At 37.8% G+C, this 12,659-nt stretch overlaps 2 protein-coding genes across 6 annotated transcripts in view; one reads left to right on the top strand and one right to left on the bottom strand.

The window, feature by feature from the left end:
* Positions 1 to 5,085, top strand: part of eml5 (EMAP like 5) — a 68,900-nt gene extending 63,815 nt beyond the window's left edge. For 3 of the 5 annotated variants that reach the window (XM_036150545.1, XM_036150541.1, XM_036150544.1), the window contains 8 exons: positions 15 to 129; positions 210 to 398; positions 1,091 to 1,263; positions 1,634 to 1,796; positions 1,890 to 1,993; positions 2,457 to 2,610; positions 3,724 to 3,824; positions 5,014 to 5,085. In XM_036150545.1, coding sequence (XP_036006438.1) covers positions 15 to 129; positions 210 to 398; positions 1,091 to 1,263; positions 1,634 to 1,796; positions 1,890 to 1,993; positions 2,457 to 2,610; positions 3,724 to 3,824; positions 5,014 to 5,050 — 1,036 coding nt within the window. In that variant the 3' untranslated portion in view covers positions 5,051 to 5,085. The remainder of the gene's footprint in view (positions 1 to 14; positions 130 to 209; positions 399 to 1,090; positions 1,264 to 1,633; positions 1,797 to 1,889; positions 1,994 to 2,456; positions 2,611 to 3,723; positions 3,825 to 5,013) is intronic. The other 2 variants (XM_036150542.1, XM_036150540.1) reach the window with 1 other exon arrangement.
* Positions 5,086 to 8,144: 3,059 nt separating this feature from the next.
* isca2 (iron-sulfur cluster assembly 2) lies at positions 8,145 to 11,217 on the bottom strand. The gene is made up of 4 exons (XM_012852048.3): positions 11,110 to 11,217; positions 10,689 to 10,869; positions 9,579 to 9,694; positions 8,145 to 9,471 (listed from the first exon to the last, which is right to left on the bottom strand). Exons 1-4 carry the CDS (start codon positions 11,172 to 11,174, stop codon positions 9,297 to 9,299), a joined length of 537 nt encoding a protein of 178 aa, XP_012707502.2. The 5' UTR covers positions 11,175 to 11,217; the 3' UTR covers positions 8,145 to 9,296.
* Positions 11,218 to 12,659: the final 1,442 nt, after the last annotated feature.

The following is a 12,659-nucleotide window of genomic DNA, read 5'->3' as shown; positions in this document are numbered from 1 at the left end:
CATTTCTCCTCCAGATCAAAGGAAGGAGGGGCTCTGAAGCTCTGGGACCAAGAGCTGAAACGCTGCAGAGCCTTCCGGTTAGAAACCGGACAGATCATAGACTGCGTCCGTTCTGTGTGCAGGGGGAAGGTAACACGCACGCAAGTCATTCGGTCATTTAAACGCCCCGCTCTCTGCTTCCCGGTGACTGTTGCTTGTCGTTGCTACAGGGCAAAATCCTGGTGGGCACCAGGAACGCCGAGATCATTGAGGTGGGAGAGAAGAACGCAGCGTGCAACATCCTGGTGAACGGACACATGGACGGACCCATATGGGGTTTGGGCACTCATCCGTCGAGAGACGTTTTTCTTTCCGCCGCCGAGGACGGCACCGTCCGTCTGTGGGACATCCCAGAAAAGGTCAGAGCGACTGTCCGAGCGCTCGGCTGTCTGACGTTTTCGCACTTCCGTCGTCCGCTTTCTCCCTAACTCCTCACTAAGTGAGCGTCCTCACTAAGACTAAGAAAGTAGAGCACATAACCCCAGTTCTAAAGTCCTTACACTGGCTCCCTGTATCTCAGAGAATAGACTTTAAAATCCTTCTGTTAGTCTATAAATCCCTAAATGGCTTAGCACCTAAATACATCACAGACTTGTTATCAGTGCATCAACCCTCCAGACCACTAAGGTCTTCTGGCTCCAGCCTACTCTGCATACCTAGAACCAGAACTAAACATGGAGAAGCAGCATTTAGTTCCTATGCTCCGCTTATCTGGAACAAACTTCCAGAAAACTGTAAAAGTGCTGAAAGCCTGAGTTCCTTTAAATCAAGATTAAAAACACATTTGTTTAAAATTGCCTTTGACTGTTCTAGTTAAACAGTTTTACTGTTTTTAATGTTCTTTTTTGTTACTACATTCTATCCCTACTTGCTTTTATTCTATTTTCTATCTACATTTTATTATTTTGCTATATCTTGATCATGTAAAGCACTTTGTATTGTCTTGTACTGAATTGTGCTATGTAAATAAATTTGCCTTGCCTTGCCTTGCCTTGCCTTGCCTAACTCGCTGAGTCCTCTGTGTTTCTGTGTTGCCTCGTGGGGAAAGCAGAAGATGCTGAACAAGGTGAACCTGGGCCACCCGGCGCAGACCATCAGCTACAGTCCTGAGGGGGACATGGTGGCCATCGGCATGAAGAACGGGGAGTTCATCATCCTGTTGGTTGCCTCGCTGAAAATCTGGGGCAAGAAAAGAGACCGGCGCTCCCCTATACAAGACATCAGGTAAGGATGGTGGACGGTGGAGGCAGATCTCTCCAACACTGCAAAAACGGATCTAAAAATAAGTAAAATGTTCTTAAAGTTAGTGTATTTATCCTTGATTTGAGCAGGTAAATAAGATCATCTGTCAATGAAGTGAGTGTTTTGACCCCTAAAATAAGATAATTAGACATCCTGCACTTGAAATAAGATGATGGAGATGAATTGTTCCTATTTTAGGTGCAGAAATCTTATTCCATTGGCAAATCATCTTATTTATCTGCTCAAATCAAGGACAAATACACTAATTTTACGAACATTTTACTTATTTCTAGTTCCGTTTTTGTAGTGAACAGGGGCTTTTTTAGATTCGAGTGCACATTTCGTGTCGCAGGTTCAGCCCAAATTCTCGCTTCCTGGCCGTCGGCTCCACTGAGTGCGCCGTCGACTTCTACGACTTGACGCTCGGCCCGCAGCTGAACCGCATCAACTGCTGCAGGGACATCCCCAGCTTCGTCATGCAGATGGATTTCTCCGCAGATAGCTCCTACATCCAGGTACAGACGGTGATTAGCAGCCCGGCAGAGAGAGGTAAAAATCTCACACCTTTCTGAGCCCTTTTTATTCCCCGTCTTCCTGCCGTCACGCAGATATCTACAGGCGCTTACAAGCGGCTCGTTTACGAGGTGCCGTCTGGGAGGCAGATCACAGAGCAGATTCAAATTGACAGGATTACCTGGGCCACTTGGACAAGGTAATGATTGGAAAACGCGTTTCTTTCTCACAGTTATCACTGCAAAAAGGGAACTAAAAGTAAGTGAAATTTTCTTGAAATGAGTGTAGTTTTCCTTGATTTAAGGAGCTAAATAAGACTTTTTGTCAATGGGATAAGATGTGTGCACTTAAAATCGGAACAATTCATCTCCATCATCTTATTTCAAGTGCAGGATGTTTAATTATCTTATTTTAGGGGTAAAAATAATCATTCCATTGGCAAATAGTCGTATTTAGCTCCTTAAATCAAGGAAAAATACACCAAGTTCAAGAAATTCTTACTTACTTTTAGTTCCCTTTTTGCAGTGATATGCACTACTTTGTGTTTGCCTATCACATCAAATCCTCATATAATACATTTAGGTGTGTGGTTGTAACTTTTTGGAAGTCCTGTTTGCTTCTTTTGTGAATGTTGGGGTGTTTTTTTTGTTTTTTTTTTACAGCGTCCTTGGAGATGAAGTTGTAGGGATCTGGTCGCGTAACGCCGACAAAGCGGACGTGACCTGTGCTTGTGTGTCACACTCGGGACTTAACATTGTCACCGGAGATGATTTTGGAATGGTGAAGCTGTTTGACTTTCCCTCTCCGGAGAAGTTTGTAAGTAAAGTTTTATATTAACGTTACTGTCTGTAATGCGCTTTTTTGTCTTCATGTTGTCGCATTGACGTTATAACCAAGGGGGCTTATTTTTTTTAATACCACTGGCTTTAAAGGAACTATACCTGAATTTATTTTCGTCTAGTTAAGGAAATTGCTTTTTTTTTTTAATGCAACGTATTATGAGCTAAAAGACGTAATTTGATAATAATTTATCCCTACTAATGGCAAAACGAGGTGCGGAGCCGTTGCTAAACAGCAGCTCCTCCGTGACATGCAAGTTCACCATTCACATAAGAAGATTTCATTTACCTGAGATGTAGGCATCTATGTAGAGAAAAAAAAAAAAAAAAAAAAAAGAAGATAAGTCCCTCGATGAAGCCTCTCGTCTCCTCCGGAGGTTTCTGATTACAAAATAAAAACTGTTGAGGGCGTGGCTCACTGCAAAAAAGGGAACTTAAAGTAGGTAAAATCCTCTTTAAATTACTGTATTTTTCATTGATTTAAGAAGGTAAATCACACTATTTGCCAATTGAATAACACTTTGCACTTAAAATAAGAACAATTCATCTCCATCATCTTATTTCAAGTGCAGGATGTCTAATTATCTTATTTTAGGGGTCAAAATATTCATTCCATTGGCAAATACTCCTATTTAGCTGCTCAAATTAAAAGTAAAAATATACAAATTTTAAGGGAATTTTGCTTACTTTTCGTTCCCTTTCTGCAGTGCTTATACTTGAAACTAAGCTGTTCTTCCTCAAAGGTTGAATCAGGTGTATTTCCTTTAAATTTAATTTTAATATTAATCTTTTTTTTGGGTCTTTATTGCCCCCTAGTGGTGATTAGTGATTTGTGGTTGACCGTGAAAGAAAACGGTCATCAGTAATTCAGCTGCATGTGTGTGTAGCTGGTAAAGAGCAGGAATTTACGGTACAGTCAGCAGGTTGCCGCGTTTTAGTTTAGTTATCTGAGCTGAGAATGAATCTCGGTCAAACTGCTGACTGTCGGATCAGCCGTGATGCTCTGTGGCGTCTGCTTTGTGAACATCGACGTTCTCGCTTTCAACATGACCAGTTTTTAAGTGTTGGCCCCTTTTTTTTTTCCTTCTAGGCCAAACACAAACGCTTCCTGGGCCATTCGGCTCATCTGACCAACGTACGCTTCACAAACGGAGACCGCTTTGTGGTCAGCGCCGGCGGAGATGACCGGAGGTACGACTGGGACGAAGAGAGATAAAAGATTTCTGAATGCAAACCGTAAAGTGGGAGAGAGAGAGAAAAAAAATAATGCATATATTTCACATTTTCTCGTGTTGGTCTGCCACATGAAATCCCAAATGAAAGGAAATTGATCTTGTGGTTATGACCTGACAAAAATGGGACATGCTTCAGGGAATATGAAAACGTTTTCTCCTGCATTGTTTACATTGTTTACATCAGGGGTGTCAAACTCATTTTGGTTGAGGGGCCGCATACAGCTTAATCTGATCTCAAGAGGGCCACACGAGTTAACTCATTGCAAGATTTAATAGAACTAATAAATGTGGACTTGTTCATTTTTATATTAAGTTAATTTCACTTTTACACAATATATTATGAATAACCTCAGCGTTTTAAGAAAAGTATGTGCAATTTCAACAATACTTTTATTCAGTTAAACATTTACTTGTGCATTATGCATAATAACTGATCACAGTGATTATACAATGTTGAAAAACATTTATTCACATTTTTTAGAACTTAAAAACACTGTCCTGCATGACAAAATACATCAAACAGATAAAAATTAAGAAACGATTTGAATTTTTCCACACCTGAAGCTTAATCTGCTAATTAAAACACAGCGCCCCTCGTGGACAATATAGGAACTGCATATTTTCAATTAAACAAAGTACATGTTTTTTTCGAAAATAATTGTTTTATCATTCTCTTCCTTTTATCTTGTCCACTTGTGAAAGTCAAATCTGATGAGCTCTTTGTGGCATCTTATTGCCACATTGCCAGACAGGACACTGGAGAAAAAAAGAAAAAAAAAAAAAATATATATATATATATATATATATATATATATATATATATATATATATATATATATATATATATATATATATATATATATTTTTTTTTTTTTTTATATAATGATAATGCATTTAGCCACAGGGCCGGACTAAATTGTTCCGCGGGCCGTATGTTTGACACCCCTGGTTTACATAAATCACCGCTGCACCTTATCCTGTCATTTACTGCAATATATTGTGATTTTTCAAGCTTTATGCAAACGAAATTTCGTTCTGTACGCACTCTGTGCATACAAAATGACAAATAAAGTTGTCTAAGTCTAAGTTTTGCAGAGCACTGTAAGTAATGCGTTAATTTTTAACTCCTCTTCTGTCATCTGCAGCCTCTTCGTCTGGAGGTGTGTCCACGCCCCTCACTGAGAATCAGACCAGCGTCCTCCATCAGGAGGGTGGGGAGGGGGGAGGAGGAGCGTCAGCATCTCCCACCATGGCCCCACGGAGAGGAAGGGAGATGCAGAGGAGAACAGACGCGGCGGCTTGACGAGTTTAAAAGTCGCGATTCGATTTACTGCCTCAAACCTTGGTGCATGCATGTGTGCTGAACTCATTTTCTTTTCAGTCGTGAACATGAAAAACAGGTGGAGGGCATACCGACTCCCATAACCCCATAATAATAAAGAAAGAGTCTAACGTGTGCATATCATTCAGTGGTGAATTATTTTTGGTAAAAAAATAAATTAAAAAAAAGAGCTATCTGTGTACATCTCTACACTCAACAGGCCTATAAAGTTGTGTTTCTGATAATGCCATTTTTTTTAATAAAAAAAAAAAACATGTAGCATTAATGAATTAGCCTTAATCTGAGTGTCTGTGAGGATTTGGGGTTTTGTTTTTGTATCTTTTGGATCATGAAGTCATTTGTTTTTTTTGTTTTTTTTACTGGTTATTCTAAATCTCGTGGCCTTCCTCCTGAATGTAACATCCACTGTTATGTTCTGGATGTCAGCATGCCAAAGCATACTATGCACTGTACACCCGACCTGGTCACTGTGTTGCCCCGGTGGATCACTCATGAGTTTACGTGGTCGTGTTGTTGACTGGTTGACTCCCCCTCCTTCTCGGCGGTGTTTCCTTCATGACGTTATATTTGTCCGAGGATCTGTTTTCGTGGTTTATGAGCGTGCATGGCTTACAGGAAGACAATCTGTCCGGAACCAAATTCCTTAGAAAATAAACAGGAAAAAAAAAACAAAAAAAAAAAAACACACAACTAACTGATGTATGTTGACCTCTTGATGCACTGCTGCGACTTTTGCCGTCACTTTCTTTGGTGTGCTGCTATATACTGTTGTTGCGTTTTCATGAATATGAACTGTGTGACTTTTATGGAGAGTAACTAATGTTTTGTGTAATAATAACATTTATTGTGGAACTGGAATGTTTATCAGAGTCGAATATAAAAAGTGCAAAACAATTTCCTCGTATTTAAATACCAACTACTAAACAAATGTTGCTGCATATTTGATTTACATTTCCCCCATTGTACATATCATTTGTAGATATTCTTTTTGTATATTTTTGTGAAGTGTTTCTTAAAACTCCATTTTAATAATAAAAAAAAAAGAGAACTTTAAATTCCCTTCCCAGTCTTATTTTTGTTACGAGCAGGTTGACAGAAATTAAGCAACAGATTTAACGTACAGCAGATCTGAATGCGTATATTCTTGTCTTAAAACACAAAAGTATTCCCACCCCATCAACCTGTATTTGGTTCCACTCATCTAACACGCTGACCAGCTTCAGACCAGCAGCCTTTTTTTGGTCTTTTCTGACCAGATCACATTTAAACTATTTCAGAAGGAGTGAATGCTGCTTGTCAAGACTTGATGCAATCTACTGGGTTTCCTTAGAAAGGAAACTTTCTGACCAATCTGTATAATCTGATTTAATTTGATTTTGGAAGGTGCCTTGAGATTACGTATATCATGAATTGGCGCTATATAAATAAAACTGAATTGAATTGAAACAAAACTGACCAGTTTGTGTTTACAAGATCTCAACTTAGTTTGAAACGTTTGATATAAGCCACCCTAGAGGAAATTTATAACTGGAACAGATTAGGCTCAATATTCGGCAAGAAACAGGTCAGCTTTGTCTCTTGCTCATCGTTAATGCATAATAAAAACTAATGAATGAGTTATGAAGTGTTCACAGATTCAGTAATAACATATCTGTAAACTATTTACTAGCCATCTATAAATTGTAAAGTGGTACCAACATATTCACCTTTTAAAAATATTACACAACAGCCAAGTTTGTGGATTGTTTGACTAATCAGTCTCATGTCATCAGATTTATATTAGCTATTAGCATATTAGCTGGGGATCTCTGCAACTCCTCCAGAGATACCATGGCATGTCAGTTTAAGTCGGCCTCATTGTTTCTTATTTATAAAGCACTTTTCAGTAACAAGATGATTCAAAGTGCTGTAAATGTAAGTAAACGCTGCCTTTAGATGCAAGACGTACCATATAAAACCTAAAAAATAAATATATATACCCGTACTTGTACTGTTTTTTTTAGGTTTTAAAACAAAACCTTTAAATGGGAGAATGACTGCATATTCTTACTTTTTTTTTTCTTTTCTCTTTACTTATATCCAAACACTGCTCCATTTTATAACACCAACGTAACAAAAAATAATACGTGGTAGGGTTGCACTGTTACTATACTACTTTTGGATGTTCAATGGGAAAAGCGCTCATGGCTTGGGATCTTGTTTTATAACCTGACGCTGCTTTAAAGTTCTCCACAACTTTCTTTCTTCCTGACCTTTCAGTTGTGCTCCTTGGTCCTAATGATGTCGTTTGTTCAGCATCAAACCTCTGAGGCCTTCACAGAACAGATTAGGTTAGAGATTAGATCACACAGACGCACGATTAGATCACATCACCACAGACTATTTTTGCAAATTAGGTGATTTATGAAAGCCGGCTGCAACAGATTTGGTGGCGGCAGTGAACCAGATGTGCCGAGGACGCAGCAGAAGCTTTTATGCATCTTCTTGTGTTGATTTTAACGCTTTTGCATATGAACCATTTAGGGAGTAAAAGGAGCTGAATACAAATGCACTATTTTGTCTAACATTGAAAAAAATGTGTTTACTTCCACTTCAGAATTTTGCACCGAAATCTGTTGGTTTATCACATAAAATCTGGAGAAAAAAAAATGCAGTAACACGTGCTTATAACATGACCAAATACAAAAATGTTACCAATATTTCTTATAAGTCATTTATATACCACCATTTGGTAAATAAGAAACTGACTTTTCTCCCTTATTTTAAAATCTACTGATTAGTTCTGCAAATTAATATATTTGCAGACTGCCTCAAACTTGTAAATGTTTTCTGAAAGTATTAGAAAGAGCTCCTTCTCAAACATCATTCTGAAGTCATTCATCTGACATTTAATTTAAACCTTGATGACTTTTTGAAAGTATGACATCACAAGCATTTGTCGTTTATTCCATTTATTCCAGATCAAACAACATAAATTAAACCTTTATAATGATACGGCAGCTTTGACTTATTTACATAATTTACATAAAAGGGAAATCTAAACACTGAAGAGTTTTTGTTCTGTTGGAAAACATCGGCTGCTTGTACAGGTCTTTAAAAAACACAATGAATAATCTGCTTCTCGTTCACTTTGCTTCATTTTCACAAACTCACAAAGGAACCAAAGCTGGCAAATTATTCCCCGGTTTCAGTGTTACTTGTGGAAGAGAAGTCATTGAGATGAAAATTAAATACTTTTACTCACTAGATTATCAGGTGAGCTTGTAGTGTTCGCAGCTTGGCATCAACTATTAAATCTGATGAAAGTTGACCGTATAATCCACCTTTCATTACTCACATGCAGCTTCCTGGTAATCTGTCTGGACCTGAACGTAAACAGCCTGTGCTCTACGCCTCCGTTGCTTTTCTGTAACATTTTGCAACACAAACCTAAAGAGATTGTCGTAATGTTTTGATAGAAAGTGACATTGTGGTAATATATCATTATGAGCTCTTCAAGGTAAGTCAACAAATTTACATTATTAGAGAAATAAATACATTTCCCAACTTTTGAAGCTCACTGTTATCACCCACAAGAATCAACCAAGTCTTTTTAATCAAACAATCTGAAGCAAATGAACATGCAACCCCTTAAGCTGCTATTTTTCTGACCATATGCCTGTATTTCTGATGAATGCTGTCCACTGACTCTTTTTCTGACATGATGCAGCCTATTTATTAACTTCACATAAAGTTTTAAAGCAACCGAACAGCAGGAGGACCTAAGATTTCCCATCTGAGGATATGTTGGCGATTGTGTGCTTATAGTGCCCCCATGTAAAGGACGCTGATTTTTGTTTTAAGTTAAAGTTGGTTTTCCTTCAGCACAATTGAAACCTGACAATCATAAAACACAATATAACTTTCACAAACATGCCTGACTGAAGCTCTGCAGTAATGCAAAAGGAAATACTAGACTGATGTACCCATTACTGTCTTTGTTTGTAAAAACATTTTAGTACTTCCTCGTATATAATCAGTATTTTGTTGAAGATATCCACCTAATAAACTACTGAATCAAAGTATCAAACAGCGCTGATGCATCAATCATAGTTTCACAGAAAAGGAGCTGCCACAGGAGCAGCCGTGATCCGCCTGAGGGTTCTTGAGCACCTGGAAGGCGGAGCGGATCAGCTCCTGGCTGAAGTCCAAAGTGGATCCCTTCACAAACTCCAGACTCTCCTGGTCAACGATGATCCCCACTCCCCCCTGCTCAAACACTCTGAAAGCAGAGCAGAGGGAATCCAGGGGTGGGTTAGAAGACAAGGAGGACACCACATCATCAATGTATAAAGATATTGTGAGCGCTGCAGGCGTGGAAAAGATTACCTGTCCTCCTCGTTCTTGTTGCGATCTACAGAAAACTTGTACTGGAATCCAGAGCAGCCTCCTCCCTCCACTTGTATTCTCAAGTACTCGCCCTTCTCCATGATTTCTGATAGTCTCTGGACAAAACAGAACAGAGTAAATGTGAATTTGTATAACACACGATTATTTTAACGTTTAGCGGCTTCAGAGCACTTTAGTCTATTTTAAAGAGTCTACACACCTTATTTTTCTCCTTTGGTTATAACTATAGGCACTTTTCCAGAGAAAGCTTTACAATTTATACTTAAAATACCTTTAAAAAAATAAACATTAGAGTCCAAAAATGTCTTAAGAAACCAAAAGTCTTAAAAACATTGGCATCTAATGAATTTTTGACCTGCATGAGTGTGGTATATTTTATACTATAAACAGAAATGCATTATTTAATTAGGCTGAGATCAGAATTGACCAATTTTCCCCTATTCAGATCCAACTGGTAAAAGGCGGATTAAAATTGGCAAAAATCAGGTGAATGTTAGGGGGCATACGCTTTAATACAAAAACTTTTTATTCAATCTTAATATTTTTCATTCACTCTTAATATTTCATTTTCTCTTTTATGCACTATAGTAGCTGTATGAAAAAAACAAAAACGAATCAAAAAGGGAAACGGCAGGTCCGACCGAAATAAATGCCAAACCAGTGCATCTCTAATTATAACTATTTATCCATCCTAACGACAAAGTTTTGTGAGGATCTGTTGAGTTTAAGGGGCACAGAAAATTTGTTTTGGCAGACAATGGAAACTGAAACAGCTAAAGACGCTCCAGAGGGAAAGGGGGTAAAATAAAAAAATAAAAAATTGTATAATAACATCCATATTACTTAATTGACAGTGAATCCCAGAAAAACACTGGCTTCTTAAGGTTCAACTTTTGTACAACAGTTACATAACACTATCTCTGATGTCCAATATTAGTGTCAAAATAAACTTTATGTACATTTACATTTAGAGCAAACATGCAACAGCTTAACTTCCTGGGTAACAGGTAGTATATCAAATTACATGTCACGGTTCTTTTCTGTTCCCTTAAGAGCCCCGGACAAACCTGATCGCGAGTATTTACTTACTTTCACGCATGACTCGGTGAGGTGCACCTTATCTTGGGATGGACTCTGCTCCCCAGAGCTCTCCTTCAGGGCGGAGGCGTTCCCGTAGCCCCGCTGCCCCGCTATGTAAAGCGGTTGCGAGTTTTCAGGAAGCCGCCGGAGCTCCTGCCTAACGCCGAGGTTATTTAGAAGAGCGGATGCCCTAGAAAAACACGGAGACGTGTTCACACGAAGGCTGCCAAAGGACTTTAAAAATCTACTAGCAGTTGAGCTAACTGTGTAGCCTGCCGTTACTTAACAGTTGAACTGCAGGCTTGCTTGCTAACTGACATAAAGGTCATCAGACACCCACCTTTAAGATCTAAAATATCGTTTAAATATATGACGCTTGCTAAGAAATATCTATACTTATGTTTACAATATGTTGAAAAGTGAACATTACCTCACAAGGCTTAGTATTTTTGACTTGGCTGACGCGGTTAGCATTGCTCCTTTAAACACAGACATCTTCCATAACAGACGTCACCCCCATCACGTAGCACACACCCAGATGGCCCCCTATTGGTTGAAATATTTGTCAGTCCAAGAAACACGCCCATTTTTAGTATTACTGCTATGTGATTGGTTAGCTAATCTGCCAATAAAATACAGTTTCGGTGTACGTGAAAGTACGTTCACGTCGTTTAAAACAAGTTTTAGGGCGAAAAACAAAAGCATACTGGCGAAAAAGAAAACTGTTAATTTTATGATCTATATCAGTTAATATTTTTTTTGTTTGTACGGAAAATGTGCTCCAAACGAATTAATATAGGCAACTCATAATCAAATAACTAATGTGAATGAAAATAATATACATAAATTCATTAATTAATCAATTAAGAAACAGAAAATAAAAGCTCAAGAGGCAAATAATCTATGTAACAAAAGTTTTTAAACGTTCAAATTGGTTTCATGTAGTGGCCACATTGTAAAAATAAATATATAGATAAATAAATAAAGGCATAGAAATGTAAATGGACTCATATATCCACATTGTTGTGTAAAAATTCTAGCAAAGATTAGCTCTAAAGAAACACAAAGAAATTATAACTAAAGGTTATTTCTAAATCTAAAAGTCAAGGATCAATTAATTAGGCCTTAATGACTGTATTTACCGACCCAAATTTAGCCATGAGCATCACTGAGCTATATTATACACTGGAGTGCTGATTTTGCCGAAAAACTGAAGTCACTGGCCGCCATCTTGCTACTCCCTACTCTCACAGAATCCCATAGGATTTGGTTGCAACAACAAGCAGTTTTCTGGCTGTGTGAAAACGTTTCACAGGTAATTCTACAGTCAGTGGATGTACTAACACTATCAACTACTAGGAAATTATGTGCTGAAATATTTTATATATTATTCATATTAAATATGTATATATGTATATATAAGTATGTGTAAATGTATATATGTATATATATGTATACACATATGTAAATATATGTTTTTGTATATTGTTATTTATATATTTATAAATGTTAAACATATATATTTAAATGAATAAAATGCAAAATATTTTAGCACATGACTTTCCCAGTACTTGATATTTTTAGAACACAACATAAAAGTATATGGCATTTGACATTTTAAAAGTCTTAAGCCCCACCTGAACATGAGAAAATCCTCGTTATTCGATGCTGTAGCGCACATATTCCCTAGTTACTGGGGGAAATAGGGAGTACCAATATGGCGGCTGGTGGCTTCAAAGCTACTCGTTCAAACAGACGGTGATTAGCACTCCAGTGTATAATATAGCTCAGTGATGAGCATCCATAAAGTGTGCAGATCTTGTACCCAACCCTATCTAAACTTTTTAATGGAGGGATTATATTTTTCTCAGTACGGGCTACATCTGTTAATTCAAGCCAGAAAGCACAGGGAAAGATAATGCGTTTCAAACTTTTAATATTTGCTTGGTTTTTTTTTAGAAGGGAGTAAAAATTAAAATG

The sequence above is a fragment of the Fundulus heteroclitus genome, chromosome 19 (genome assembly GCF_011125445.2).
Source record: "Fundulus heteroclitus isolate FHET01 chromosome 19, MU-UCD_Fhet_4.1, whole genome shotgun sequence".
Lineage (NCBI taxonomy): Eukaryota > Metazoa > Chordata > Actinopteri > Cyprinodontiformes > Fundulidae > Fundulus > Fundulus heteroclitus.
This window is presented reverse-complemented; position numbering and strand designations above follow the sequence as displayed.